The 26,414-nt window shown below is 39.6% G+C and overlaps 1 protein-coding gene and 1 long non-coding RNA gene across 4 annotated transcripts in view; one reads left to right on the plus strand and one right to left on the minus strand.

The window, feature by feature from the left end:
• Positions 1-18,214, plus strand: part of igdcc4 (immunoglobulin superfamily, DCC subclass, member 4) — a 53,584-nt gene extending 35,370 nt beyond the window's left edge. The window contains exons 4-20 of one of the 3 annotated variants that reach the window (XM_028015441.1): positions 1,406-1,545; positions 6,779-6,913; positions 7,512-7,664; positions 7,972-8,382; positions 8,480-8,644; positions 9,082-9,219; positions 10,043-10,225; positions 10,832-11,044; positions 11,180-11,281; positions 11,414-11,597; positions 12,533-12,660; positions 13,425-13,595; positions 13,700-13,834; positions 14,805-14,907; positions 16,191-16,371; positions 16,561-16,689; positions 17,134-18,213. In XM_028015441.1, coding sequence (XP_027871242.1) covers positions 1,406-1,545; positions 6,779-6,913; positions 7,512-7,664; positions 7,972-8,382; positions 8,480-8,644; positions 9,082-9,219; positions 10,043-10,225; positions 10,832-11,044; positions 11,180-11,281; positions 11,414-11,597; positions 12,533-12,660; positions 13,425-13,595; positions 13,700-13,834; positions 14,805-14,907; positions 16,191-16,371; positions 16,561-16,689; positions 17,134-17,670 — 3,208 coding nt within the window. In that variant the 3' untranslated portion in view covers positions 17,671-18,213. Of the gene's footprint in view, positions 1-1,405; positions 1,546-6,778; positions 6,914-7,511; positions 7,665-7,971; positions 8,383-8,479; positions 8,645-9,081; positions 9,220-10,042; positions 10,226-10,831; positions 11,045-11,179; positions 11,282-11,413; positions 11,598-12,532; positions 12,661-13,424; positions 13,596-13,699; positions 13,835-14,804; positions 14,908-16,190; positions 16,372-16,560; positions 16,690-17,133 lie in introns of all 3 variants that reach the window. The other 2 variants (XM_028015442.1, XM_028015443.1) reach the window with 2 other exon arrangements.
• Positions 435-26,166, minus strand: LOC114143420 (uncharacterized). The gene is made up of 3 exons (XR_003595244.1): positions 26,156-26,166; positions 16,291-16,302; positions 435-590 (listed from the first exon to the last, which is right to left on the minus strand). It is a non-coding gene; the product is annotated as an uncharacterized LOC114143420 (long non-coding RNA).
• Positions 26,167-26,414: the final 248 nt, after the last annotated feature.

Here is a 26,414-nt window from a genome sequence, read left to right on the forward strand (position 1 = left end):
TCACGTCCGCTTTGCATCCGTTAAAGTAGCCATGGTTTGGTTATGTTCTCTGTCTTTGAAAAACCAATACGCTGGATTGCAGCATAAATCATCTTGGGCTTGATTTTTATTTATTTTTTTTTCATTTCCAAAGGTGATGTGTGTGTTCATGTGCGCCACCAGAATTTTTCTATAGGATTTAAATCTTTTACCTGAACACAGAACTTCTGTTATTTACTTTGAGTTATTCTCTTAACTGTAAGCAGGTGAAGCAAATAACACCTACCTTTCGAAAATTGCACCTGCTAGCAGGTGGGATTTACTTAAGTGAATGTTTTCTCCAGGAACCTGATGAGGTAGAAGCAGAAGAAATGGGCGAGCATAAGACTTTGACTTAGACTGACTTTATAGTCATTTTGCAAGCACAAGGTGTATACAGAACGAAATTTCGTTGCATACGGCTCAGGACAATGTTTTTAGGTTCCAATGTTGTGAGGTTACTCCAGAATAAACTAAAATACAGTATAAAATATGAATATAAAATATAAAGTGCAGGACTGACAGTAAAATGGAAGTTATTCAGCTATGTATATGTGCAGAGGTCAGATCATCTCTTAAACTGCAGCTCTTGTGGGCTGTTCCTGTTCTGCTTTGGTCAGAATCCATCAGAACTGGTTCAAGGAAGGAACAGTGGTTCATGACGGGCCAAGGCTCAATGTTGCATCCAAGTAGCAAGGTTGGTTCGTGTGGTCTGATCCAGCAGCCAACTGTAGCACATGAATTGCTTTGCTTTTACAAAGCAAAGCAATTCATGTGCATTGCTTAACTTGGGAACCATGTGGCGCCAGAATGCTGTATTCCTATGGGTTAAGCCCACAGAGGTAGAGTGACGCTTTGGGCAGTGTTCTGCTGGGACTCCATGACTGCTTTAATCCATTGTATTGCACATCATGCGCATCCTATCATTCAAACGACATTCACAGATAGCCTTTTTCAACAAGATAAGGTACCCTGCCAAAAACGGGGGGAGAAAGGGTTTAATTAGAAGCACAACAGGTTGGAGGTCTTCAATCTGTTTTTCCCCTGGTATCAACCCAATGGGACTCATTGGACAAACGTGCTAACATCTTGTTGTCTGATATCACAGCAGTACATCTTCATGTCCATGTGTCAATGTGTTAGGGTTGTTTCACCAGAAAAGGGAGACCAACACACAGTTTATTTGTTTTAGTGTATAGCTAGTAACTGAAGTCCTGTCAGGTCAAATCTCTATTTCATAAAAAACCAATTTGGAAAACTACAGAACAGTAGAGTTCATCAGCCTGCTGCTTCATGGATCAGTGTACTAAGTCATTTATTGTATTCTCTCTCTTATTCTTTCTGTATTTTTATTTTTTTATTTTTTTTTTTTGCTTTCCTTTTGGAGCAACAGGTTCATTTCTCTTCCTAATGGGGTGCTGCAGATTCTGAAGGTGACTAAAGAGGATGAGGGCTTCTACCGCTGTGTGGCATCCAATTCTGAAAGGAAGAACATCAGCAGCGAAGCTAGACTCACTGTCACGACAGGTGAGGTCTGCTGCTCCGCTTTGTGGTTTTTCAATAAGGAACCTGGTTCAAGTGGAGGTTTATTTTTTTTCCTTTTAAGTGTCCTTGAGCTCAGGGTAAAATCCAGGTAGGTGAATAGAGCGAAAGGAGATACCGTAAGAAACATAGCTTGTAAAAACATGCCATGTTGAAATATTGCATTTAGGAGAGCTAGGGCAGCTTGACCAAGTGGGACAATCAGGCACCGCTGGAGAGTCCTGCTGCTCGTTTTAGGCTGCAGCTAAATAAGACGACTGGAATCAAGTAAGTCTCTGACACAGCAGCAATCAAAAGCACAGCAAGGGAGGCGACAGAATCAAGGAAAGAGGGAGGAAAAAAAAGAAAAGCATACTAAGAATACAAAATTATCAGTCAGCACTTGCTGGAAAATATCTGCCTATGGGATATCATATCTAACCTTATGCGAGAGTTACGTCTGACAGATATATCAATTATTGTCAATATAATTGATCAATAAAACTGCTGAAACACTAAAAACGCAATGATTGAGTCTCCATGTTATTCCTTGAATAGGCTGAACATCAACACTGCGTCAGTTGCAGTGACGTTTCATGTCCCTGGCGCCGTGTCTCAAGGTGATTCACAAGAAATTGTTCACCTTCACCTCAGTGGATCCTCAGAGAGCTGCCCTCTGGTTTCACACTGTGGCACAAGGGAGGTCATCCATCTAAGTAAATCACATTAATGTAGCACTACAAGAAAGGTTGCATGCTGATAATACAATTATAAACTACATATTGGTTTTATTATTCAGGGAGCGTGATATGCTTATCTAATAGGGTAGCTGTGTGTTGTAGTATCTGTTACCAGGGGATATGATTTTTAAAATAACTGCATGTTTAAATGAGATTAGTTCAAGTAAATCAGTTTAATGAAATTGGATGCCTCATGCAGCTCAAACCAGATGTTTTTGCATATGTTTGATCAAAAGAGCCATACTCAATTTTACATTAATTCAGACTAAGCATTTCCTATTTTCAGTTGGTGACAATTAATAAAAAATTGTTTCACCGATCATAGTGTTAAAATATTGAAATGATAGCTAAAAACATAATTCAGGAATTTAAAACTTCCAATTGAAAGTGACCTTAATTATATTTGAAATTTAATTGTAAAGTGGTTTAATGACAACACTACCAAATAACAAGGGAATGTGTGCAAATGTCTCCTGTTGAAGAACGTGTTTAAAAAACCTTGCATACGAGTCTAACTAAACTGAAATGTATCAGTTCATGTCACTGTAATAATGATTAATTGAGACAACTTGGTGGTTAATAACAGACTTTGGATTAGCTAAATTAAGAAGTTCCTCAATCAAAATTGTGTCTAACAAATTGTTCTTGTTTCAGCTGCCTCAAATACTAACCTTCTGGAATGGAAGAATCTATTTCTATACCTATGCGGGTTAGATGATGCCATAGAGAGTTGTTGACTATCAGCTAAAGTATTCCAAGAACTTGAGCGTCAAGAGTTTCCTGAGGGTCGTGTTACCTGCTGGGTTTCTTCAGCCATGTCCAAAACCAGAGCAGGTGAAGAAGTCAAAGGGCATTGATGAAAATAGGCATGAAGGCTGATGGTGCAAAATACAGGAATTGTCACACTAAACGCAAGTGTTTTTCCTTTTTCTTTATTTTTTTTGGGGGGGGTTCGGTGGGTTACTTTGTTTTGCATAATGTAAGTGAAGAAATAGTTCTGTATGTATATCAAAAGTGAGTGCAAAACGAACAATTCCCATGTACAACACTGTAGCAAAATAAATCAAATTGAAAAACGTGATTGTTATGTTAGTTGAAATAGAAATAAGCTCAAATTAAGAACATAGATCACCTTACAATTACGTTCTGTGTTGCAATTCATGAAGTAAGATTTCTGACAACCACAACAGATCCCACGTTACCTTTAAATTATATTGACTTAGAGAAAATAAAAAAAATGTCAATGTGATTGAAAAGTAAGATATAACATCTTTTTTGATTCCTAAATCACCTTGGGGTTCATAAATTTGGTTTGTCAAGCTAATTATTTAGACTAAATGTAGACAGGACATATGAACTGAGAGTCAACATTTTAACATATTCCACTTCAAATGCTATCGATTCCTTTTACAGTCGATCAACTTCCTTTCATTTTAAGTCAGATTTTAAGCAGAAGATTCTTAGCTATATCTATATATGGTATAATTTTTGGGGTTTAAAACCAAGTTGTTTGACAAATGAGTTTCTGATGCATGGTTTCTTATCAAAAATATTTCATTTGCAAAGCTTTACCTTCGATCGGGATGTCACATACAGGATTCATTTACATTTTAATTGCTTGTCCTTGAACACTACTTTGCTTGAAATATGCAGAAGTCTTTATTCTGCAAGGGTTCGTTGGCAACATTCATCTTCTATCAGGTTCTTGGCTTTTTCTTCTTATTGAAGATCTCAGTCTCCTGTGGTTATTCAATTGAGTGAACTGGGTGAACTATTGGCGGTCACAATAAAGGTTGATGTTTAAAACAAATTTGCATTATTATTTTATTTTATTTTTTTGCTTTTTGGCCACACTCAAATGTTTCAAAATGTACCAGAGAAGGTGGTAAACGTACAATCAGCACCATAGATGATGATCGTATGTATTAAATGGAAAGGAAGTTATCCAAACCAACCTGGCCCTGAGTAAAATGTAATTGCCTTCTTCATCTTTTGAATGACTTACACTAGTCACACCAAAGCCTGATCACTGCCTGACTCACACAATCAAGCAATCCCTTGAAATAGATTCAGTGTGAGGGGCAAAGAGGAAGGGTAAGACATGTCAAAATACACCCTGATCTCAAAGAAGTCGAGAAACGATATAAATCACATCTATTAGTTCACAAAGGATTGCAAAGACATTTCTACAACTTTGCGACACAGTGAGAGCAACAAATAAAGAAAACATTCAATTGGAGTGAACCTTCCTGGTGTGGCTAGCCTAAAGAAATATTACATTAATGCATCCACAATGTCGCAAAACACCCCAGAACAATAACTAAAGCAATGCGTGCCTTTCTCACTGCAGTAAGGGTGGAGTTCCACATGGCAAAGGGCAAAAATCACTACTGACAGGAAATATAACTCCAAATATGTCAGAATCAGCTTCAAGGTTGTGCTCACAAAACAAGGAATTTGACATCTGTTCTGCTCCTACTGCAAAGACTTTTAAAATATACGTACATAAAAAGGACATTTGCCAGTAAAAAGCAGTCACTCATCCCCATAGTGTTGCTGATGAGTCAAACCACAGTTGTACCATTTCCATTACTGAAGAGTCGATTTGTGACAAATTAGGGAGTTCAGTCATTTGTCAGCAGAGTAAAGAGCAAAGAACTGAGCACACATCCTTGACGAACTCGGGGATATTTTTGATTGACTTGACTGAGTGTAAGTCTAAAATCAAGTTACAAAGTGAGAATATGTTGAACTCTCAGGTGACAAAACACAGAACCATGCCGCAGCTGATTTTGTTCTCCAAGTTAGTTCTGCTGTAGGTGGGATAAAACAGCATATAAATACGGTCTGCTGTTGTTGTTGCTGTTTTTGTAAAGGCTGACAAAATATGCAAACTGTAGAGGCCTGACATATGTTGAGAGGTAAATTTTAAAGCTACTAAGACACTTCCTTCAGTTAAGTGCCACAGTCTGGTAGAGACCAAGGCATGTTTCAGTTGCTTTTTCTGTCGCAGGGACAATAGTGCTGATTTTCTTTACCTTAAACCAAGGCAAAATCAATAGCGTGATTTGGAATAAACTAGAGTGTTGAAAACAGTCTTACACTCGGTGTCTTTCAGAGATTTGTTAAGCATTTAGTGCTTTGACTTGCATGAATCAATGAACCTCTTCATCTGCAACTGCAGAGAGGTCGTTTTCAGGTTTTTCAAGAAAATGGCTCGCTGCTTTCATTAAAAAAAAAAAAAAAATCACAGAGGCACTTGGCAATGCTGTCTGTTTACATTAAACCTCTGTCATATTTAATGTTATCGCCTCTCTCCGTTTCAGTTCCATGAATGGAATAGCTCAACACCCACAGGAACGCTTCAGCAGTTTTGTGTTGAAGTAATAGACTGAAATACTTCAGAAGCTGAGGAAAACCTAAGACATGAACAGGAACTGCTAGAGGTTTTTATTGTTTTTCTTCGGTCTGTTTTCTGCTATGGCTTCTATTTTTGGCAGTGCACTACACCCACACCTATCAGACGCATCACTTTGTAGGCACCCTCTGCTAGAAAGTTGTTGCAAAGGCAGCATGACCCACTTAAAGCCTTTTGCATCACCAAGGTTTGCTGCATGTAATGTCAATGATTAATGCGTGTTTACAGTATGCAAGACCATTTTTGCCGAGATTATTTCTTTCATTAACACTTGCTGGACCTTAACGACTTTGGTGTGATCAAGAGACGAGTGCTTATTAGACGCGTAGAGACATTTTTCGTTCATTGGCATTCTTTGTCGCTAAGGAGGAGTAGAGTTCTTCCGTTGGATAACTGAAACCATTCTATGACCTGATATAATGGTTTACCTTTTAGGGCCCTTGAAAAGCCTTATTCTTCTGCGTAATCTTCTCTTTGGCTCGACCTTCTGGCCAAATACTTTGCACTATCAGGTGTCATCGTCACTGACACACCACCTCCTGTTTCTCCAGTTTCTTCAGTTTCAGCCTTTCAGGTAGTGGCTCATTGAATCTGTTGAGCTAAGTTGAAAGTAAATAACTTTGAATGAAGAAGTCTTTTGTTATCTCACATGTCCAGTGGGGAAAAAAAAGCTTTTTGGACAAAATGTATATTAAATTAGATTACCTTAGTAGTTCTAGGCTGAAACATTCCAAACCAAATTTAAAGTGTAAGATTTTGTCATTTCAATACTTACATTGAAGTGTACTCCAATGTTAAAGGTAAAGGTAATTTTATTTATATAATACATTTTCAGCAACAAGGCAATACAAAGTGCTTTACAGGAATTAAAAGGAAATACAAACAAAATAACAAATCAAAGGAAAGAGCAAAAGAAGAAAAAGAATCTAATGTTGATCTAAACTAGGTGCTCCTGTTCAGGGTTGCTAAGTATCCTCTGGTCTAATTTCATTTCTTGGTTGGAAGAACAGGAGTCTCAAACATAGTCTGATAATGTTCATCCAAAGTATATAAACTAGATAAACTGTTGTTTTTTTTACAGGCTCCATTGACAGCCCAAGCCCAGTTGTGATTGTTGCGCCACCCCAGAATGCCACAGTGGTGCTTGGCCATCCTGCTGTGATGGAGTGTGTGGCACGAGGCCAGCCAAAACCATTGGTGTCATGGAGCAGAGAAGGTAGGACTTTCAAAGATTTCCATTCACTTCGAAAGTGAGTGGAAATTTATTTTATTCACAGCTTTTGGTGCTACCTATCCAGTCCGCTTAGTGTCAATCAATGCCCCGAGGAGTCAGTACCTGCTAGACCTTTCCTTTTTCATGGTGTAACACCAAAACCAAATTAAACCTTAAGCACCCAAACCTAAGACTAACCATATCCACTTTCCTTAAACTTTGTTGATGAGATGGGAAGTTGTAAGTTTGCCTTTTTGCAGTAACTTGGACATGTTTTCCTTTGCACACATGCTAACTGGTAAGAAAGTCACGAATGAGTACCACGACTTTAAAATAACCACATGCTTTTTTTAAGAGTGTGGTTGTTATTACTGCATCTAGACATCTCTGCGAACCCCGTCTAAGAAAAATCAGAGAGCCCCCTGTTGGTCACTTTGTGAGGTTTCCCATCTGATCCTGTCCGGTGTTCTTCAAAGCATTTCCTTTCCGAAACATTTCTCTGGCATTTATAAGACTGAAAAAAACAAGATCTCTGCTCCAGTCAGTTACCAGCAGCTATTTCTCTGTGCTGATGCTCCACATCGCTTTCTCTTTTGATCAGACGGAGAGCCCATTTCCACAGACGTGATCGTCCTTGCCACAAACCTGGTGATTAGGGACACGAGGCGTCACCATGCCGGCGTCTACGTCTGCCGAGCCAACAAGCCCAAAACTAGAGAGTTTGTTTTTGCTGCTGCCGAGTTGCGCGTTGCTGGTAAGAGTAATGTTACACCATTTATATGCTGAGTTTTATCTTGAGATAAGTGAGTGAGGATAGTCCCCATCAACATCTTCACAGTATTAACGGCCTAATGTAATTTAAAGCATTAATTAAATGGGGAAACTTTCAAAAATGCATTTTTGTTCCAAACAAGTAAGCATGATATTTTGAAAGAGTGGAATATAAAATAATAAATTTTCTTTTGTGTGTGCATAACAAGGATTTTTAAGCTCTTCTTTAAAAATGCAGTCTGGATTCGAGCTGCAACTATTAAGGGTTCTCCACTTTCTTCTTTGAACAGCCCCTCCAGTGATTGTTCAGCCCCCGGAGTCTGTGTCCCTCTCCAGGGGGAATACAGCTAGGTTTCTGTGCAACAGTTCTGGGGAACCTTTCCCAGTGCTGCACTGGCTGAAGAACGGCCAACCCATTAGATCTTTCAGGCGAATGAAGGTGCAAAGCCCTGGGGTCCTGCTCATCAACCAGCTGGCTCTGGAGGACGCAGGTTACTATCAGTGCATCGCTGAAAACGGGCTCGGGACAGCCTGCGCCATTGCCAGGCTGACGGTCATTGTGAAGGAAGGTCTCCCCAGCCGCCCTCGCCGCCTGACTGCTACGCCGTACTCCAGCACAACGGCCCTGCTCTCCTGGGAGAAACCCGAATACAACACAGACCAAATCATTGCCTACTCCGTGCACTACCAACTCACTACAGGTTTGTTTTTTGTTTTTTTTTAAGCGGATGTGGTAAGGAGCTAAAATAAATCAATAAAAAAAATCCACGTGTTTGATATGAATTTCATTCGTTTTAGGGTCAGATAATGAGGACTCTTCGTTAGCAGTTAGCAACGACACCACAGAGTATCTCGTCAAAGAGCTCCTGCCCCACACTGTCTACACTTTCTTTGTGGTGGCTTATTCGCTCATGGGAGCCAGTCCTCCATCGCTGCCTATAACCATAGAGATGCTTGAGGATGGTGAGTACTTCAACCTTTATAAAAGGCAAATGAAACTAAACTCATAAATAAAGCAAAGAATTACAAAGTAAGGTCATTCTGCTCTCGGATCCTGCATGCTTTAAGGCGTGTTTGTGTTCCAGCTGCATCCAAGTGATACAGGTGTACTCAGAGGTGGATAGCAATTAGCGAATTTAGCCGGGGTTGGAACACAAACAGATCTTAAAAACTAAAGTCTGTGACATATGTTCGGCTGCAGGACTTGACAAATGACCAATGATGCCCATGCAAAAAATGCTTTGGATTTGGCAAAATCAAGTTCACATTCTGTTTTTGCTTCTACAAATGGATCTTTTTTTTTAACCAGAACACTGCTGTGTTGTCAAACTCTATCAAACATTTTCGGACTTACTGCGCACGGCAATCAGCTTGTCTTTTCTCCTCCTTTCTGCTTGTAGTTCCGAGTGCACCTCCTCAGCTCTCCGTCGCGAGCACGTCCCCCACGGACATCAGGCTGACGTGGCAGCCGCTGACTTCACAGCACAGCCGAGGGGCTGTTACCCGCTACCGCATTGATTACAGTGCGCTGGATCAGAGTGAGTAGTCTTCACTGATGGACAAGCTCAACACTTTTTTTTTGTGACCCACTGAGAATTACTGAAAATTAATTTGTGGAACGTAGCAATAATAATTAGAGCTGCAAGCAGTTGGATATGGGTTCCAAGCCCAACCTACTGAGCCCTCTCATGAACTCTTAGCATGTCGAGAGTTAAGAATTTGCATGTTCATATTATTTAATACTCATATCAAATTAAAAATGAATTTGCCTTATTGTTTTGTTTCCATTACAAATTATGTTAACGTCAAAGAAAAGAACATAATTTCACAATTGCTGTGTTTCCATTAAATGAGACATGAAATTAAAATCACTCTTGGTCCCTCCACACATCGACCAAAGGTTGGGACACCGTAAGCAACACATTAAAAGTGTTGCCATTAAAATAAATTCTGCCTATAGATGGTACTATAAACATTTTTGCTAAAAATTCTCATCATAAATCTCCTAACGTATTTCCAGACAACCATGTCCATATATGGAACAATGCAAACTCTATCCAGTGGATTATTTATTTATTTTTCTTTTCTGAGATGCAGAACAAAAACAATTAAACCGACTTCTTCTCGTTACAGGTTGATTCGTTTTACCAGTCCAATTCTCTATGGAGTTTATTTCCATAACAATTTTCCGTAGATAATATAAAGCAGAAACGGCACATCTATTTTAGAAATAATTTGCACAATTCTCTATTGCAAGATAATTATTAAAAAAAAAATTTAAAAAAATGTACCTGTCCACTTTCTCTTTCAAATCCCTCTGTGGCCTTGGAGAAATCGGAGTGTGCTCTGTGTTTTCAACAGAGGGCACTGTGTTCTCAGTGGAGCTGAGGGGCAATGAGACTCAGTTGACGCTCAGGGAGCTGCGCCCAAACCAGGTTTACCGACTGAGGATAGCTGCTGGAACCGCTGTGGGCTTCGGCGTTCCGTCTGAGTGGGTCCTGCAGCAGACAATAGTTCGCAACGGCCCCAGTGACAACAGCACAGGTAACGGAATGCCTGGCTCACCCGCATTTGCTATGCGGTAATTACTTTATGTGTCATTTAATATTTAAAAGCCTTCCATGTGACATGTTGCCTACTTTTTGTATCTCGTGGTTTTCAAAATATTACCTCCGTTTAGAGGCTCATACCTGTTGTACTCCAAAAATAAAGAAACTGTCTTGATTATGGCCATAAATGAAATAAAAACAATGTTTGAATAATGTTAGGTCATCCTTGTACCAGGACGTTTGAGAGCACTTCATGCTTCAAACTCTTTATTTTTATTTTCTAACAAGGTGTGGCACCTGGTCCCTCTGGTAAATTATAATGAACTTTATCACTAAGCTCGATTGGACAGCAATCTCACCTGACCTAAACTCAGTTAAAGAGCTGTTGTCAACCAGAAGATGATGAACACACCATAACTGGGCTGAGCAGTTAACCCAATTCATAATTTAATTTTGATTTTGGCACAAACCGATCGCACAAATAACGTAAAAAGCAAAACGATATATTTTAAAAATTTCAACGAGCTGAGTTGAAGGGGGAAAGTGTTGTAATGGGCTAATCTTCACTTTTTTAAATAAAAAAAAAAAAATCTTTTTCCAGTGATTTTTGCTCCTTCTGAGCTGAAGGTCAGAACCAGAGTGACCACTCTTAATGTGACATGGCAACCCTCACCAAATCACACGCTGGTTTCTGGCTACAAGCTCTCCTATCGGGAAGCGGAAACTGACGGGTTCTCCATCAGAGACAGAACGTCGCACGCACTCACCGTCAGGCTTCGGAAGAAGGCGAGGCATCACCTGCTGACGGGGCTCGGTAAGATGTTAGTCGTTTCTAAAATCTAACAATGCGCCGTTTTGACAGATCTTTGTACATTTGTCTTGTAACCGAGAAAATGGAATACTACTTTAAAAGTATGTCTCTCCGGGTTTTTCCTCTGCGTTTTATTAGCTCCTGGCCGGCAGTATGAGGTGAGGGTCTGGGCATTCGACAAGCAAAAGGATGGAGCAGCTGCAGTGTGGAAGGGAAGGACGGATAAGATCCATGGTAGACGTAAGACTTCCTTTAGAGGCATGCATCTCTAAACAGTAAAAGAACCCAACATGACGTCTCCATGTTGATGACGCCAGAATAACATTTGCACTTTCTGGCGTTCAAGGGAGTCATGATACGCTTGTGTTGCAGCCTCTGGGCCGTCCTCGTCCCCTCCGTTGCCCCCCAGCAGCATCCGAGCCACGGCCAACGGCTCCACCTCCATCTGGCTCCGCTGGGAGAAACCTCGGTTCATCAACGTGCGCATCATCAACTACACGGTGCGCTGCAGCCCAGCAGGAACCACCAACGCCTCTCTTGTCTCTTATTACACCAGGTCGGAAGATCAGGATGAGTATCTGAGACAGTTTTCAGTATTGTTAAAATAATAGTTACAATTTTTATGTATCCAAATATGTTCGAAAAAACACACAGGGCCGTCGTAAGGTGTTCCGGTTTTTCCACTTGGCTGCATGTAGAACAAATTTAAGGAGAGAGATGGGGATTTGTGTTTGAGACTTGGACTCCAGTTGCACATAAGTCTCAAAAATAATGACTTTAGATGTGACTTGAACTTGTTCCCTAGAGGATGTGATTGTTTCGTAACAAGTGAAGTTCTCTTTACCTTTCTTTCTCTCTTCTATCTTTACCTCTCTCTTTCCCTTTTAACTTTTTGGCCCACTTATCTTCCTTTTCCCTCTTTTTTTTGTCAGTTTCCTACTTTTGGAGGAACATAGGAAATTACTACTACCAATTGGCATTCCAATTAAATGGAATGCCAATTCCAAAAATGTAAAAAAATGTCTCTTGGATCGAGTGGTGTTTGGTCCACTTGGCATACAAATATGCATTCGAACCGCGCCAGAGTTCACCTCAACCGAACCGAGACCTCTGTTGGCAGGCCAGAGTTGACTTTTTTGGTCTGCATCAGACGTTGAGTCTCCAAACAAACCAGACTTTTTAGGCCAATAAATTAGAGTTTTGATTAAAGCGAACTCCACGGGGCTGGCAGAAATGCATCCTTTGAGTTCTAAGGATCATCTAAACTCATTCTAAACAATTTTTTCCACTAAATCTCCCCCAAATCCATCCTAGATGTCCATAAATCATGTAGACATTGCTCAGACTTATTTTTGACAAAATAAAATGCTCCATAGGAATCCCAACAACTACAGAATATAATTAATTTAAGGTTTTGTGTGAGGAGAGAAAACATGAAAACTATGCACAGCACATTGTGTGCTCGTTGACTGACTTGTTGATGTTTTGCAGTTCTTCTTTGGAGATCCTGCTCAGGGGACTGAGGCCTTTCACCCACTATGAGCTGGCAGTGCGGTCCAATGGAGTGAACACTGCCGGACCCTTCAGCAGCACCATGGTGGAGGCCACCCTGCCTGACCGTGAGTATCCTCAGAGCAGTACAAATATGACAAGTATGAACTTTCTTGCATGCACTTGGTGGAAAGAAAATGTTTTTTTTTTTAAAGTCTCAGCTCTTTATTTTTATTTTTGAGCTCTATTTGACGCTAACGCTCATACGCAGCTTCCTTTGGGCGAGCTGATTTAAAAAATCTAGTTGATAATGTCTCTTGATGAGAAGCGGCAAGTGACGGAGTCGGTGAGCGTTTTTTTTTTTTTTTTTTTTTGAAGTTGATCTTTTTATCTGTTCCAGTAAAAGTTAAGTTGACCTTGCTCTTTTTTTTTGGAGGCCCGAATAATCTGCACTGTGTGTACCTCTGGCAGTTTGATGGATCATGTTATATATGGAAGTAATTATGTGCAGAGAGCAAATGAACTGATCAGACGGGGATTCGAGTTTGGCAGTGGTTGCTAATAACTGACTGACTAATGACGCGCCCAGGTGTGGAAATGGCCAATGACCCCTGTTTGCTGAATTGGAATGAGGGGTGGGTTATATCATTATAGCGCCGGCTAACCTCTTCACATTCTCCTCCAACGTGCGTCATCACCTAAGCCTCTCCCTGTCCCCCCCTATTGCCCTCATAGTATATCCTCTCTTGTACCCAGGTGGCAGGGACATGAGGACACAGATGGTTATCACACAGCGAGTCAAATCCCCCACCAAGACAATAAACACTCCCCAGCTGTGTGAGGCCTCATTTCTGAGCTCTGATGACTTACCTGATCCTCTTGTCTCCCTCAGGGCCGTCCACGCCACCCGAGGAGCTGCAGCTGAGAGCTCTGAACTCCTCGTCTGTGCTGGTGAGTTGGCGCCCTCCGCTGGAGCCAAATGGCATCATCGTCAGCTACAAGATTTTGTACACCGTCAACCTGAGTGAGCCTGAAGACGAGTGGAGGAATCTCTCTGAGGGTGGTATGTTCTCTAGTAACGATTGCGCGTTGAAACATGTTCATAGTGGAGATACTGGATGCAGCTGTTTGTGTCACAGCTGGTGTCGCTCATGTTCTCTTTCTCAGGGGGCATCTTTAGTGTGGAGGTCCACGGTTTGTCAGGGGGAACTCGGTACTTCCTTAAAGTGGGAGCTTCCACAAAAGTGGGATCAGGGCCTTTTTCACCCGTTATGGAGGTTCAGACTCCCCTGTCCACATATGGTATGAATATTGCTTCTCTGCTTCAGCTAAACACCCCACAGTCCTGCCCTGCATCACTATCACTATCACTATCACTGCCACATGACCAACCTCTTCCACTCCCCTTCCTGAAACACAAACGGCAACAAAATGGAAAATAAATGTTGACGTCGGCCCAGTTTTAGTTATCGATAACGATACAAATGCTATCGTGCTATTCTGTTAGTCAAAGTACAAACTCAAAACTATCTGAGAGTTTGGGGCAAGACTTGAAGTTTAATGTTCAGTTTAAGGCTCAATATGTCTGAGCTTGACCTGGTAAATTATAATATTCTTTCCTAGAAACTCTCATGTGTAAAAATGTCACTTATTTGTGAAACAATTGAGAATTGTGCACTTCGTTGTGTTACGGTCTATCACATAAAACATCAATGAGAATGTTTGAATACTTTATGCAAGCATTGAGCCAGGACCATAGAGACTGTTTAACAAACAAAATGGTCTTTCACTTTTCCTTACCTTTTACTTTGAAACTTTTCGAGTGAACAGAGAAACACAGAGTAACACTCTTGTTTGCATGTGCCGTTGTGAATGGAAGTGGAGATGTGTGGGTGGCTGAGTTTTCCTGCCATCTCTTTTTTTTCCTCTTCTGCTAATCCACACTGCCAATATGAATGAATATGAACGAAGGTCTGCTCTCCACAAGTCGAATGCAGCCAAATATCTCAACGATATTAACGTTCCCCTACATGAAAAATAAGTCCATCCTGTCTCAACTGTGCTGATTTCAATTTAGCCATCATTCCAGCCATTGCAGCGTTCCCTAAAGCTAAAATAATTAAAAAAAATTTCTAGTGATTTATAAGTCAAATATGAAACTCGGTAGCAGGATCAAATATTTTCTACCTGTCTTCTGTGCTACGTTGTAAAATTTGTATGTTTATCCTAATAAACATCCTAATTTTTTTTTCTGCTTTGCCTGTTTTACCAGAGCTGGACATTCACGCAGTCACAGGCATCATAGTCGGCGTTTGCTTGGGACTTATTTGCATCCTCCTCTGCATGTGTTTCAGCTTTCGAAACGGCAAACCCAGGTCAGTGTTTACACTCTACGCATGTTTTCTATTTTAGCTGCAATTCCTAAGAACGCCCTGAAGGTGGACCTCAATAAACTTTAGTCCAACTAAAAGGGGGATTCAGCTAAAAAAGTGAAACTTCTATATTTGACAGCTCTTTAGAAAGATTTGCTAGAAGCATTTATTTCTGTTAGCTTCGATACATGTGGGTTTTAGTAGATGAAATCATAAAAACCGGTCTCTTCAGAGATTTTAATATTGCATAAGACGGTTATAAAAGCGTTGCTCGGAACGTCAAACAGCTCTGCTCTTCCTCCTGAGTCTGTGATTTTTAAAGTAGAAAAAAAATGTGGGAGATGCTCTTGGTTAGAACATCAAGTCGGCTCAGATAGCTGATTCTTCTTCTTCCACTTGGGGCTCTTACAGTCTTGTCAGTTTTTCCATTATGTAGATTTCTTCATTAATTCCAGCCAAATCGATTTAGAGTCTCTGCTTCTCTCAGTCCCAATTTCTCTGTTATTGCAAGTCTTCATTAGAATTTCAACTAAATATGTATTATTCCTGAACAGAAACATTCAAAAGCAAATTATATGCAAGAGTTTTTTTTTTGTATTACATCTTATCAAAACAGTTTTATCTTTGAACATGTCTTGAATATATGATCATGGGTATTATCAATCATTTTACATGTTCATCAGCATAGAAGGCTCCTATGAAAAATGTACTCTTAATTTAGGGGAGTGAGAAAATACTGTATACTATATATATATATATATATATGATTTCCATAAGAATTACCTCTACTTTGATATTTTTTCACATACATTGCTATATACCTGTTTATTATTTCAATATTTCCTCCTCTTTCCATCTTTTCTTTTACATTGTCACTTGAGTGAGTATAAGTCTTTGTTAATTCATGCTAATTGGCATGGGATTGTTGTTGCACAATGAACTAAGACATCGTGAGATCCTCTCTAGTCCGGTGTTTTTAATACTTCTTTATTGTAATAATCTCTTTCTTATAGATATCTAAATAATTCATGATTATTCAAGTCATAGTAATCTCTAATTTCCTGGAAACCTTTTAATCTCTTCCTCTGTTCTCTAAAGCCCTTCCTGTTGTGACTCCTCCAAAGTGTGAATCAGTGATCTTAAAATGAGTTCAAATGTACTTGTCACACGATATCCTCTTTAAAGTTTGTAAATCTCGTATTGCCTTTGTATTTTTTGGCGATCCTGTACCTGCCTCCAGAGTGTTAGTCTCCTTGCCTAACGGTCAGATTCCAACCCCCACACAGAGAGCCGTCTGGAGGCCTGAGCTCCACAGCTGTGACTCCTCAGTGCAGGAAAGGCGGCTGCCCTGCTCCAGCCAGTGTGCCCGAGTGCAGCGATAGCCACGAACTGGAGACACTGATGCCTCCAGGCACCCAGGAGTTGGGTCAGCAGCCAACAAAAGACCCGGAGGAACAGAGTCTGATGGCAAGTTCTAATCCGGGGGGGAAGGAGGACGATGCTCCTGCACCTGAACTGAAGGTCAAAACCTTCAATGGGAGGCGGGGAGGAGGGGGCAAGCCTGTAGTTCTTTACGTAATTTTATTTTTTTTGTGTGTGTGTCGATAGAGCAACGACTCTCACTTTGATGCCTCTGATGTGCTGTTTCTCTCGCAGATTGCTTGGAATGGCTCTGTGAGTCATAACTGGGTCAACAGGATCACCCGATACAGAGACACTATAACAGAAGAGTCTCCGGCGCTGACGAACGGAGCGCTCAACATGTTCATCACTGCGCCTGGCACGGTAAAGCAACCAGCGATGCACACTGACTTTTGTGTTTCAAACACGAGTCTCTTCCTTTTTGTTAAAGCATGTAAAAATTTTAGTTTTCCTCTTTTCAATAAAGAGTTTATGTCTGGGACAGAACATGGAGACATATTTTTGCAGCTTCAAAGCAGACAAAAAAATAATGTTTTATTATCAGCAGATTCTTTATGATATAAATATTCTTTTTCTTAGTACTCACTTTCTTCTTTAATATTTTTGTCCTTTCTTAGAGAGGTCTGCCTTACCCACTCTATGACTTTATTAATGCCATACATGTTTTGTCACTGGCCATCACAGCAATAATCTATTTTTTCAATTTATTCATGTGTTTTTTTCTTCATACTGCTTCTTAGTACTAACGGTTCAAGAGAATCGCTAACTGAAAGCCCTAAAAATAATAGCAGCCTCATTGTGTTGCAGGAAACAGACGATCATCTCTCCCCGTCTCTGTGCAGTAACCAGGTGGAGGCAGAAGTCGTTGTGCACTCTGAGTTGTCAGACCCCCCTGGGAGGGAAAAGGAGGAGGGCAGCGAGCGGGATTCTATCGCTACCCGGGGACCGTCGTTATCAGAGGACGTGTATTCCCCTCTGAGTCGGCCGAGTTCGCCGAGAGAAGAGGCGGAGCACGTCGAAATCCTTTCCGCTCGGGGGGCTGAAAGTCCCCCGAGTCTTCCCGCAAGAACATTGGCGGCTCATCACAACGAGGAGGCAGAAGGCGCCAGGCAACAGGAGAACGCCGACAGGGAGCCACAGCCGGACACATGCCTCACCAATGGCTTCCACTCTCCTAAGACTCCGAGGCCCATGCTGAAATCTGAGCATCTGGAAATGGAAGACTCCAGACACTGCCCGTCCGCTGCAGGGAAGGCTATCTCTGCTGGACTACCTTCTGCACCCTTTGTCAGCCCCGGCTTCGTGCACTCTACCTCAGCTGCTCACATATATCTGTGCCCTTAACTTCCTCTACGCAGGGACATTTCAGACTTTTTCTTTTTCTTATTTTCCAGGAAGAATCCATGAAAAAAAATATTTTTATGCACATTATCACTGGATTTCTTTCTCTTCCTTGCATAGTTTTATAGGTACTCTGAATCCATCATTTCACATATGTGTATACTGTATACATAAGAAGACGTGTTCTGTAGAGGTCCAGAACTGTTTCAGGTTCTACATCTTTGTGGATTCGTTCCAGATCACAAAAAGAAGACAGGAAAGTTTGAATATAAGCAGAGCAGAACCTGAGTGAAGTCGCCCCCATCCCCACCTTCTTCAAATCAGACAAAATTGGTGTTTGTGCATCAAGATGTTTTGTTTGTGCCGCTATCATTTTAAAGATATTATGAAATTTTTCCAGACGTCATGAAAGGTCATCCAGCAACCCTTACCTTCTTCAAATCAGACAAAATTGGTGTCAATCAACTCGACTATGTTTGTGCAGCTAAAGTTTTTGTTTATGCTGCTTTGGCTTTGAAGATATTAATGAAAGTTTAAAGGTCAAAAGGTCAACCAGCCCCCCCTCCGACCCACTTTTACTAAATCAAAATGAAATTAAACTTTTATTAATATCTTCAAAGCCAAAGCAGCACAAACAAAAATCTTTGCAAACCAGCACAAATGTAGTCGAGTTGATTGACACAATTTGAAGAAGGGGGGGCTGGGGGTGCTGGCTGACCTTTCATGACCCCTGGAAACATTTCTTAATATCTTTAAAATGATATCGGCACGAACGAAAATTGTTTTGCTGCACAAACGTTTGACACCAAATTTGCCTGATTTGACAAGGGCAACTTCACTCAGGTCAGAGCAGAAGGGAGTGAATTATAGACGGGCTCTTCCTATTGGTGGTGTTCCACTCGGGGAGGACATTACAACAGGAAGTGATGGAGTAATTGGACGGGGTTTCGTCAGCCGTGTCAGGGTGGGTTGCTTTATCGATATCCCCACAATGTGGCATTGAGGAATGACCTTAAAGAGTATTCACTGATGTCAGAGTGCAGAACAGCCACATCCTGTAGTCTCAGGGTCCAAACACTCACACAGGGATTCTAGCTAGCACCAGTCCTGCGTACAAACATTTCCTGAGTGGAGAGTGGAGGGTGCCGCGGGGTTGGGAGGCGTCTCGGGTGCCTAAATATTCTAGGTGCATTTATTAACCTCTGTATATTTTCTATTCAGTGCAAGTACAAACCATGTCAGAGTGAACAAGGTTCGGTAGATGTGGAGCCAAATGTCCATTTGGGAGTGTGGGGGGAACTAGGTTTTTACTGGTTATCAGAGCTATATTGTGTTAAAATCAGAGTATTGCAACATTGGTTGCATTAAGCTGGAGGGAAAGCAAAGGGGAGATTTTACAGCAATCCATGTGCAGACCACTCTCCTGATTTAGCTCAGCAGGGATGCACCTCTGTGCATACTGATGTCAGAACACTGTCACACAAAAAATTAAAACTCTTCCAACGACTCTGTTTGGTGGCTCAAAAAATGTTTGCCCCCTTACAGATTTTCTTTTTCTTTTTTTTTTGTCAAAGTTAAATGTTTCAGATGATCAAACAAAATTGAATATCTCACAAACATAATCACAATAAATACAAAAAGGATTCTTCTTTTTTTTATTAAAATTGATGAATTAAAGTTTAGTGAAAGTCAATTTAGCTCTTTTGGAGGGTTTTCGAACATGAATGGCATGTTTGAGGTCACACCACAGCAGGATCTGTGAATACAACACGTGTGATGTCACTTAGCCGAATCTTGTTTTAGCTCTATGTCAGACATACTAGGAAGCACGCCCTCCAGAACTTTCCAGAGTTTTTTATGTTCCAAAAGGTTGTTGTTGTTTTTTCTTTTCTGAGAATGGGGTCAGGTTGTAAGTTTGAATTCCTTTTGGCCAGCAGTGGTTTTGGAAATGGCACTCTTGCATGAATTCAAACTTCACCTGGTTTTTCTTATTGTTGGAAGACAAAGATTGACCTTCACTCCTGGGGACTTTTGCCACCGTTTCATGTTTTGTCCATTTTGTGGATAATGGCTCTGACTGCAATACAAAAGCCTCAGAAATGGCCTTTGAACTCCAACAAGACTGATGGTTGTCAATAACTTTGTAATCTGTTCTTGAATTTATTTGGGCAGGATTTGTTTTTAAAACCATTTATCCTACTTCATGTTCTGTCAGGTTCTGTTCGACTGATCTTTTGATTCTGCAGTTCTAGCTATAATTTGGCCTGTTAAAGGCCAGTTAATTCATAATAATAATAATAATAATAATAATGATAATAAAAAACATGAGACTTCAACAGTAAGTCCAGATATGTGCAATTGATTTGGTAATCTGAAACATGCAAGACTGACAAAAGGGTAAGAAAAAAAAGGCAACTATAAGGGAGCAAATATTCTTTTAGAGCAAAATCTATGGAAAAATGATCCCAGTTTTTGTATATATATTCATGTGATTTTGAATAAAAACATAAACATGGTGAAATTATTTCTTGTACTTTCGGCCCGATTCATTTTGATGTCATTATTGGTTGGAGCAGTGTTCACAAGGACTGGTGCATCCCTCTTTTCTTTTTTTTATTTGTCTCAACATCACTACCTCATTTCTTTTCAGAAGGGTTGTTCTATTTGTTTTATCCGCCAAGTTTTCTAAACTCGTCTGACTTTCAGTGCAAACAGAAAGTGTTGGACAGTGACTCTGCGGTCGTGCTTTTATATCAAAACAAGGAATGTATGTCCTTTTGCCGTTTGTGGATTTTGTCTCTCTGTGTAAAAGTTCCCTGTTGCATTTTCTGCACTCGACCAAAAGCCTTCGTCCTCTATGGCTACTTTGTCAAATCTGAATGTTTGCTTCAGATGTTTTAGTGGATGAGGGCATGAGGCGTTTGGGAGTTTTTGACAGTTCTGCAGCTCAACATGTCAATAGTTGCAGCTGGTGTCATTGTTTTGTGCGTTCTGTGACACAGCTTTCAGCTGCTTCCATTCTGCCCTTTGTTATAAAAAGACTTTCTGAAGGCTAGTAACTCTATGATTTGAGAGATTTTTTTTTATTTGTGATGGAAAGAAGGTGGAAACTTTGGTTTGTACGACTGTAAATAGACATTACAACTTACCATCTGTAATTTCTATATGCTAGCAATAAGTTGGTATCTTTTATTTTATTTTTTATTTTTTGGTAACACAAGTTGCTTAGTAGCAAGTATGACCTTCTAAATTAAAATTTGGAAATCTGTAACCATCCACACAGGAATTGTTACCTTTTCAAGAAAATATTGTGAACCTTGTCACTTTTTGACACTTTACAGCCGCTCACTTCAGTGTGTTCACCTGGGAAAGTAGATGAGCGGCCAACACTGGCGTATTACATAAATTAAGTGGAAAGACAAATGATTGAAAAGTTGTTTTTTTTACCAACAAAATGTGAAAAATATGACATTTGTTCGCATTCAGTCCCCTTTAATCTGATACAGCAAGATAAAGTATACTTGTGGTGTTCCACAAGGACGAGTACTGGGACCACATCTGGTTGTTTTGCACATATCTGATTTTCATAGATTATATGACATCCTAATGAAATATTGCCACTGATATATACAGTATATCATATATATCCTTCTGATGTTAACAAATTAGTAAATGGTACACCTGTGTGAACTTTAATTTTGCATAAATCCAGCTGTTCCGTGAAGAAAATGACTCAAGGTCAGAAAGAAAGTTCACATATGAATCTAACCGTTTTGCCGTTTCTATTCATAGTACATAAAAAAAAAAACATTGAAATTTGTAGTGTGCCACTTTGTGCTGAGGTGTCACGTAAAATCCCAATTAAATACGGTGAAGTTTGTGGCTGTAATGGCAGAATGTGAGAAAGTTCAAGTTCGTGCTTGTCCTCTTTCCAGTGGTTTTCTAATTAAGCCAGACCTGACGTGGAACCAAGCTTCACCTTTCTCTCCTTTCCCCGTTTCTGCGCGTTTTTGTGCAGCTGCGACAGTCTAACAAGCTCAACCCAAGTTACCGCATGTTCCAGAACCACCTCAGCGTGTTTCCATCAGCAAAACACTGTTTTCTCGAACGCCTCACCTTTGTCATTTCAGATACAGTGTTGGTACATTTCCAAGTCTATTCTTTTTATTTTTTTTTGCTTTCCAGTGTATATTTGTGATTGTGTTTTATTTTCTCTGTAGTTAATTTATCGACAGAAATGAATGTTCTCGAGTGCAAGAATGAGGGGATTGTTAAAAAAATAAATGAATATATATATGTATATATACAAAACACGAACTCACGGAAGTACTGCTGCAATTGAACAAATCGAAGTGCCAAGCCAGTTTCATTTGCAGCCGATCTTTGATGTCACGGCAGGTTTGCTTCACTGGCTAACTAAAAAGTAAGCTGTGAACAAATTGAAGGAATTTGTTCCTTCAGCGAGCAAAACACCTCGTGTTGTGATGATGTGCTCTGTCTGAAGGCTAAGGCAAACCAGTAGAGCCGTGCTTGTGTCGTATTGCCCCTGGAGATTTCAGTAGTGTAAAATCATCCTAAAAAGACTGTATAATCACAAAACCATTCCAGCTTTACTCTCAGCCACGATTAGCCATGGAAGATTAGCAAAGGTGCTAAAAGTTCCTATTTTATGTTCCTGGAGGAACATGAATTCACTCCCCTTCTTCCCTCAGTATATTATGAGCAAGTTAAGTCACTGAAGTCAGACCTTTTCCTAAATGCTTTACATAAAGAACTTGTTGAGCATGTTCTCCCCGACTCAGGCATTTTAAGTCTGTTTCTTGACTTGCAACAGCCTTTATTATCACAGGTAAATATTCCAAACTACAAAACAGATTTTTGAGATAATGAGTCTAGCGGAAAAGGTAGAAAGTATTGAACTGGTCAAGCGGAAATTGTAAAAAAAAAACCCCTTTTTTTTAATCATTGATCTGGTTGTAATGAACCCCAAACTATGATGGATCCAGTTGTGAACAGCAAAGGTGTATTCTTAACTTTTAACTTCCAGGAACCTGTTAATATTTCCTTTTCTGTGTTGCCCTCTGATTGGCTACCTATTTGCCTCTTGTTTTTCTTTTTGCATAAATCTTTCCCTCTCATGTTTACTGGAATTGCGGCGACAGCGTAGGTTGTAATGCAGGTGCATCCACGGCATTTCTCACAGGTCTGTTTCCCTGGTGATCGGTTTCAGCTATAGGGGTCAACTTTGACCGAAATCTGTGCTGCACAGCAGCCATGCAGAAAATAATCAAACACCTGTAACTGCTTAACTGCTCCATTCCTTCCGTGATGTCGGTAAAAGCATATGTGTGAACATTTGTTTTTGCAAGGGTAACGTTTATTATTTTTGATTTTCACTTTACAACAAAACAAAAACCACTGTGTCGTGTTCTGGCCGACAACCCAAATCTAATGTGAATTTGACCAATTTGACAGAAAAACATCTGTCCAGTAGCTCAATTTATCATTTTAAATGTAAAAAAAAAAAAGGTTATAAGGTGGGTAGATTTCTACATTTTTCAATTTTTCTGTTTTTGTAGTCTGACTGCAGTCATGGTGACTGGGATTCACAGAAAACCTGCCTTCCGTATGGAAGCTCTCTCAACAGTTTCATGTATTCGGTAAACTTTAATTTACTCGCTTTGTTTGCAAGAACAATCACATTTTAAGAGAAAAAAAAAAACAAAAAAACATTACCTATCTCATTTAGCATACCCGGTTTAAAAGGGATTAATTAAATCAAGATACCTCATGTTTGTTGGTTCTGATCAGCTTCTTGATGCTGCACCTTTTCTGTAACAACTGGAACATGTCATTTTTATTTATTCTTGTGAACATAGAGAGAATTGGAAGCGGCTTTGTCATAACTCAGACAGTTTTTACCCATTACAGCCACAGGGTGGCTCTTGACTAGCAATGCAAGTGTGAACAAATGTTGTAGGGAGGAGAATTGGGGATTAAATAACTTCATTTAGTCTACAGGGGTAATAACTTTATAGCAAAAAAAAAAACAAAAACAAAGTTATCAGAGGGGAAAAAAGTTTAACTACAGTAGTTAAGACTTCTGATATCTCCTCCACTTCACTCTTTGTACTCCTCTGTTCAGGCTGCCGTTTACTGACAGAAAGTTCTCAACTCAGGTCATCTTTGCAAGAATTTGTAAAAGAATTTGGTGCCAGCATGTTGCTCAGTGTGGTCATTTTCAAAAGTAAATCAGAGAAGTTCTCGTACGCGCAGATGATGTCTTTGTTTTGCACTTCTGATCTCTCCACGCGGTTCTGGCTCTGTACTTTCTGGTGCTTCACTGTGAGCAGATTGTATTATTATTATTGTTATTCTTTCTGCCGCTGTCAATATTTCACGCCGCTCCAGGACGGGACCGTCTTGTCTTTTCTGGTTTTTGTGTGGCGACGCTGTCCTGCTTCTCAGTGGGCCCAGCTTTTTATACTCTGCTGCCACGCTCTGCTACTCGCATCAGACGCCTCTGCCACCATGTGCTGACAGCAACCACAGACCATGCTAGCAAATTATAGGAGCACTTAGAAGAGTGGCCACTTTTTAGGGGCTATAGTCAACTGTAACCTGTCATATTTACATTTTAAGAAGTGCGATTTTCTTAGCCCATGAGACCGCAGACAGATTACTCACTGTAGGGAAAAGCTGCACTTAAAAAGCTCGGCTTGTTTGGAGAAATCAATCAAAGGATGTGATTTGCTTGTGCTCTGTGGAGATATTTCCTGTGTTGCCACGTGTGCAAATGTAGAAAAAAAAAAAATCTCACAACGCATGAAAACTTGTCTTATGTAAATAAACCTCGACAGTTAAAAGTAATTCGTTCGGTGTGTTTCTTGAAAGCAAAAGGTGCTTTTTGTTGCTCTTGCGCTCTTAGGATATTTACAATTTTCACATCCTGGGTGAAGCTCTCTTGTACTTAACTTCCCATCAAAGTAAACCTGTGAAAGTAAAGAGTGCGTACGAGAAAAATGACTAAAACGGGGCTGAATGCAAAGGCATGCCACATTTTTCTGACTTTATTTTGTCATGTAAAATCCCACTGGGGTGAAGTTTGTAATTGTAGGATTGCACAACCTCCAAAGTAACGTGAAAGACGTGGGGACTTTCCAGGACTCTATAACTGGGTCAGAATTGGGCAAACAGTGTAGAGGAAAAGTAACAACAAACAAATGATGGTTTTGAAATGGCACAAAAAAATAATTATTTAAGTTAATTAAGGAATAATATTTAAAATCCCACATCTCGTTTTAACTTGTTTCTTGCCCTAATCAAACCTGAGTTTCGCTGTTCTAAAACATCGCTGTGCAAGATTTAAAATTTTTTTAAAATTGCATCAGCTCTCCATGTTAGTCTTAGAATCAGACAAATAGGTAACCAACAAGAAGTTCAAAGTAAAAAATAATAAATTCAATCTTTTTGGGGGTGATCCGTTAATCCTCGTGTTTAAATCAATAGAAACATATAATGTCTTATTAGGGTTGTGCTATTTATTCAATACAGTATCTTGTTTTTAAATGTCATGTAACAGGCAGAAATGTCAATGTATTTCACTCAGATTTTACGAGACAAAGTATTGTGTATAGATGGGCGGCAGAAGTAACATGATACACGGTTTTCATATTTTATTTATAGGTACGTATAGATCTGTAGTCAGGCATTATTTATGTTCACTCCCCTAAAATCCATGAATAAAGCGTTGTGCAATCAATTGCCTTCAGGAATTACTTCATTAATAAATATATTCCTATCAGCTTTTTTTTATTTAGAACAGGCCAAAATACTGAAACCAGTCGTTTTGTTTTGTAATCTGAGCTCAGATTTTTAAAAAGTTTTATCTTAAGTTTATTGTCTTAAATTTACTGTCAGGGTTAATAAACTATGTTTTAGTTTTTTTCCAGTATATTTTATATGCTATTAGCTGCAGGATTCTGTATCGTATCTAACAAAACATTGTAAAAACAACAACAAAAAAACAACAACGTGCTGTTTGTTACTGCAGGTACATTATATGACCAGGAGACGGTTTTATAATGTATAAAAGGTCCCAAAAAGCAAAATACAGTAACACTACACAAAAAACAGAACAAATTTCAAAATAAAGATATTGAAATAGAGAAAAAAATATATATTCTCACCAGTTCATACCAATCCTTAGTCTTTCAAAAATTATTCTGCAATGTTGTTCTTGCAGAATAATTTCATCTCATTCTCCTATAAAATTGGTGTTTTTTTTTTAATTTCTCTTAATTTTGATCTTTTTTATATGGTCTTTACTATTGTATTTGAACATTGGAGTAAGGCTAGAAAGGTTAAATGTCAGACCAAAACTCAAACAGACTCAGCTCTTCTCTACATGTAGAAAAAAAGAAAAAAACAAGAAACAACTCACTTTAAAATTTGACAAGACAAATACTCCTTTCCCCACTAGTAAGACTTTTTTGAGTGATAGGGAAAAAAACCAGAACTTCCTCAATTCAAGAAGCATAAATACACAATTAATGAATTTCAGAAATTATAATCGTTTACTGTATATATATCGTTTACTTATATATATAAGAGTTTACTGTCCCCAATCAGTCAGGTGAAAACCAATCATATACAAAGTGTGACATCACTGAGGTGAAGCACACATACATTTATCAGTCATTTTAGTAACTGACCTATCAGCTAATATTTGGACTCGTACTGTAGCT

This window comes from Xiphophorus couchianus, chromosome 4 (assembly GCF_001444195.1).
Source record: "Xiphophorus couchianus chromosome 4, X_couchianus-1.0, whole genome shotgun sequence".
NCBI lineage: Eukaryota > Metazoa > Chordata > Actinopteri > Cyprinodontiformes > Poeciliidae > Xiphophorus > Xiphophorus couchianus.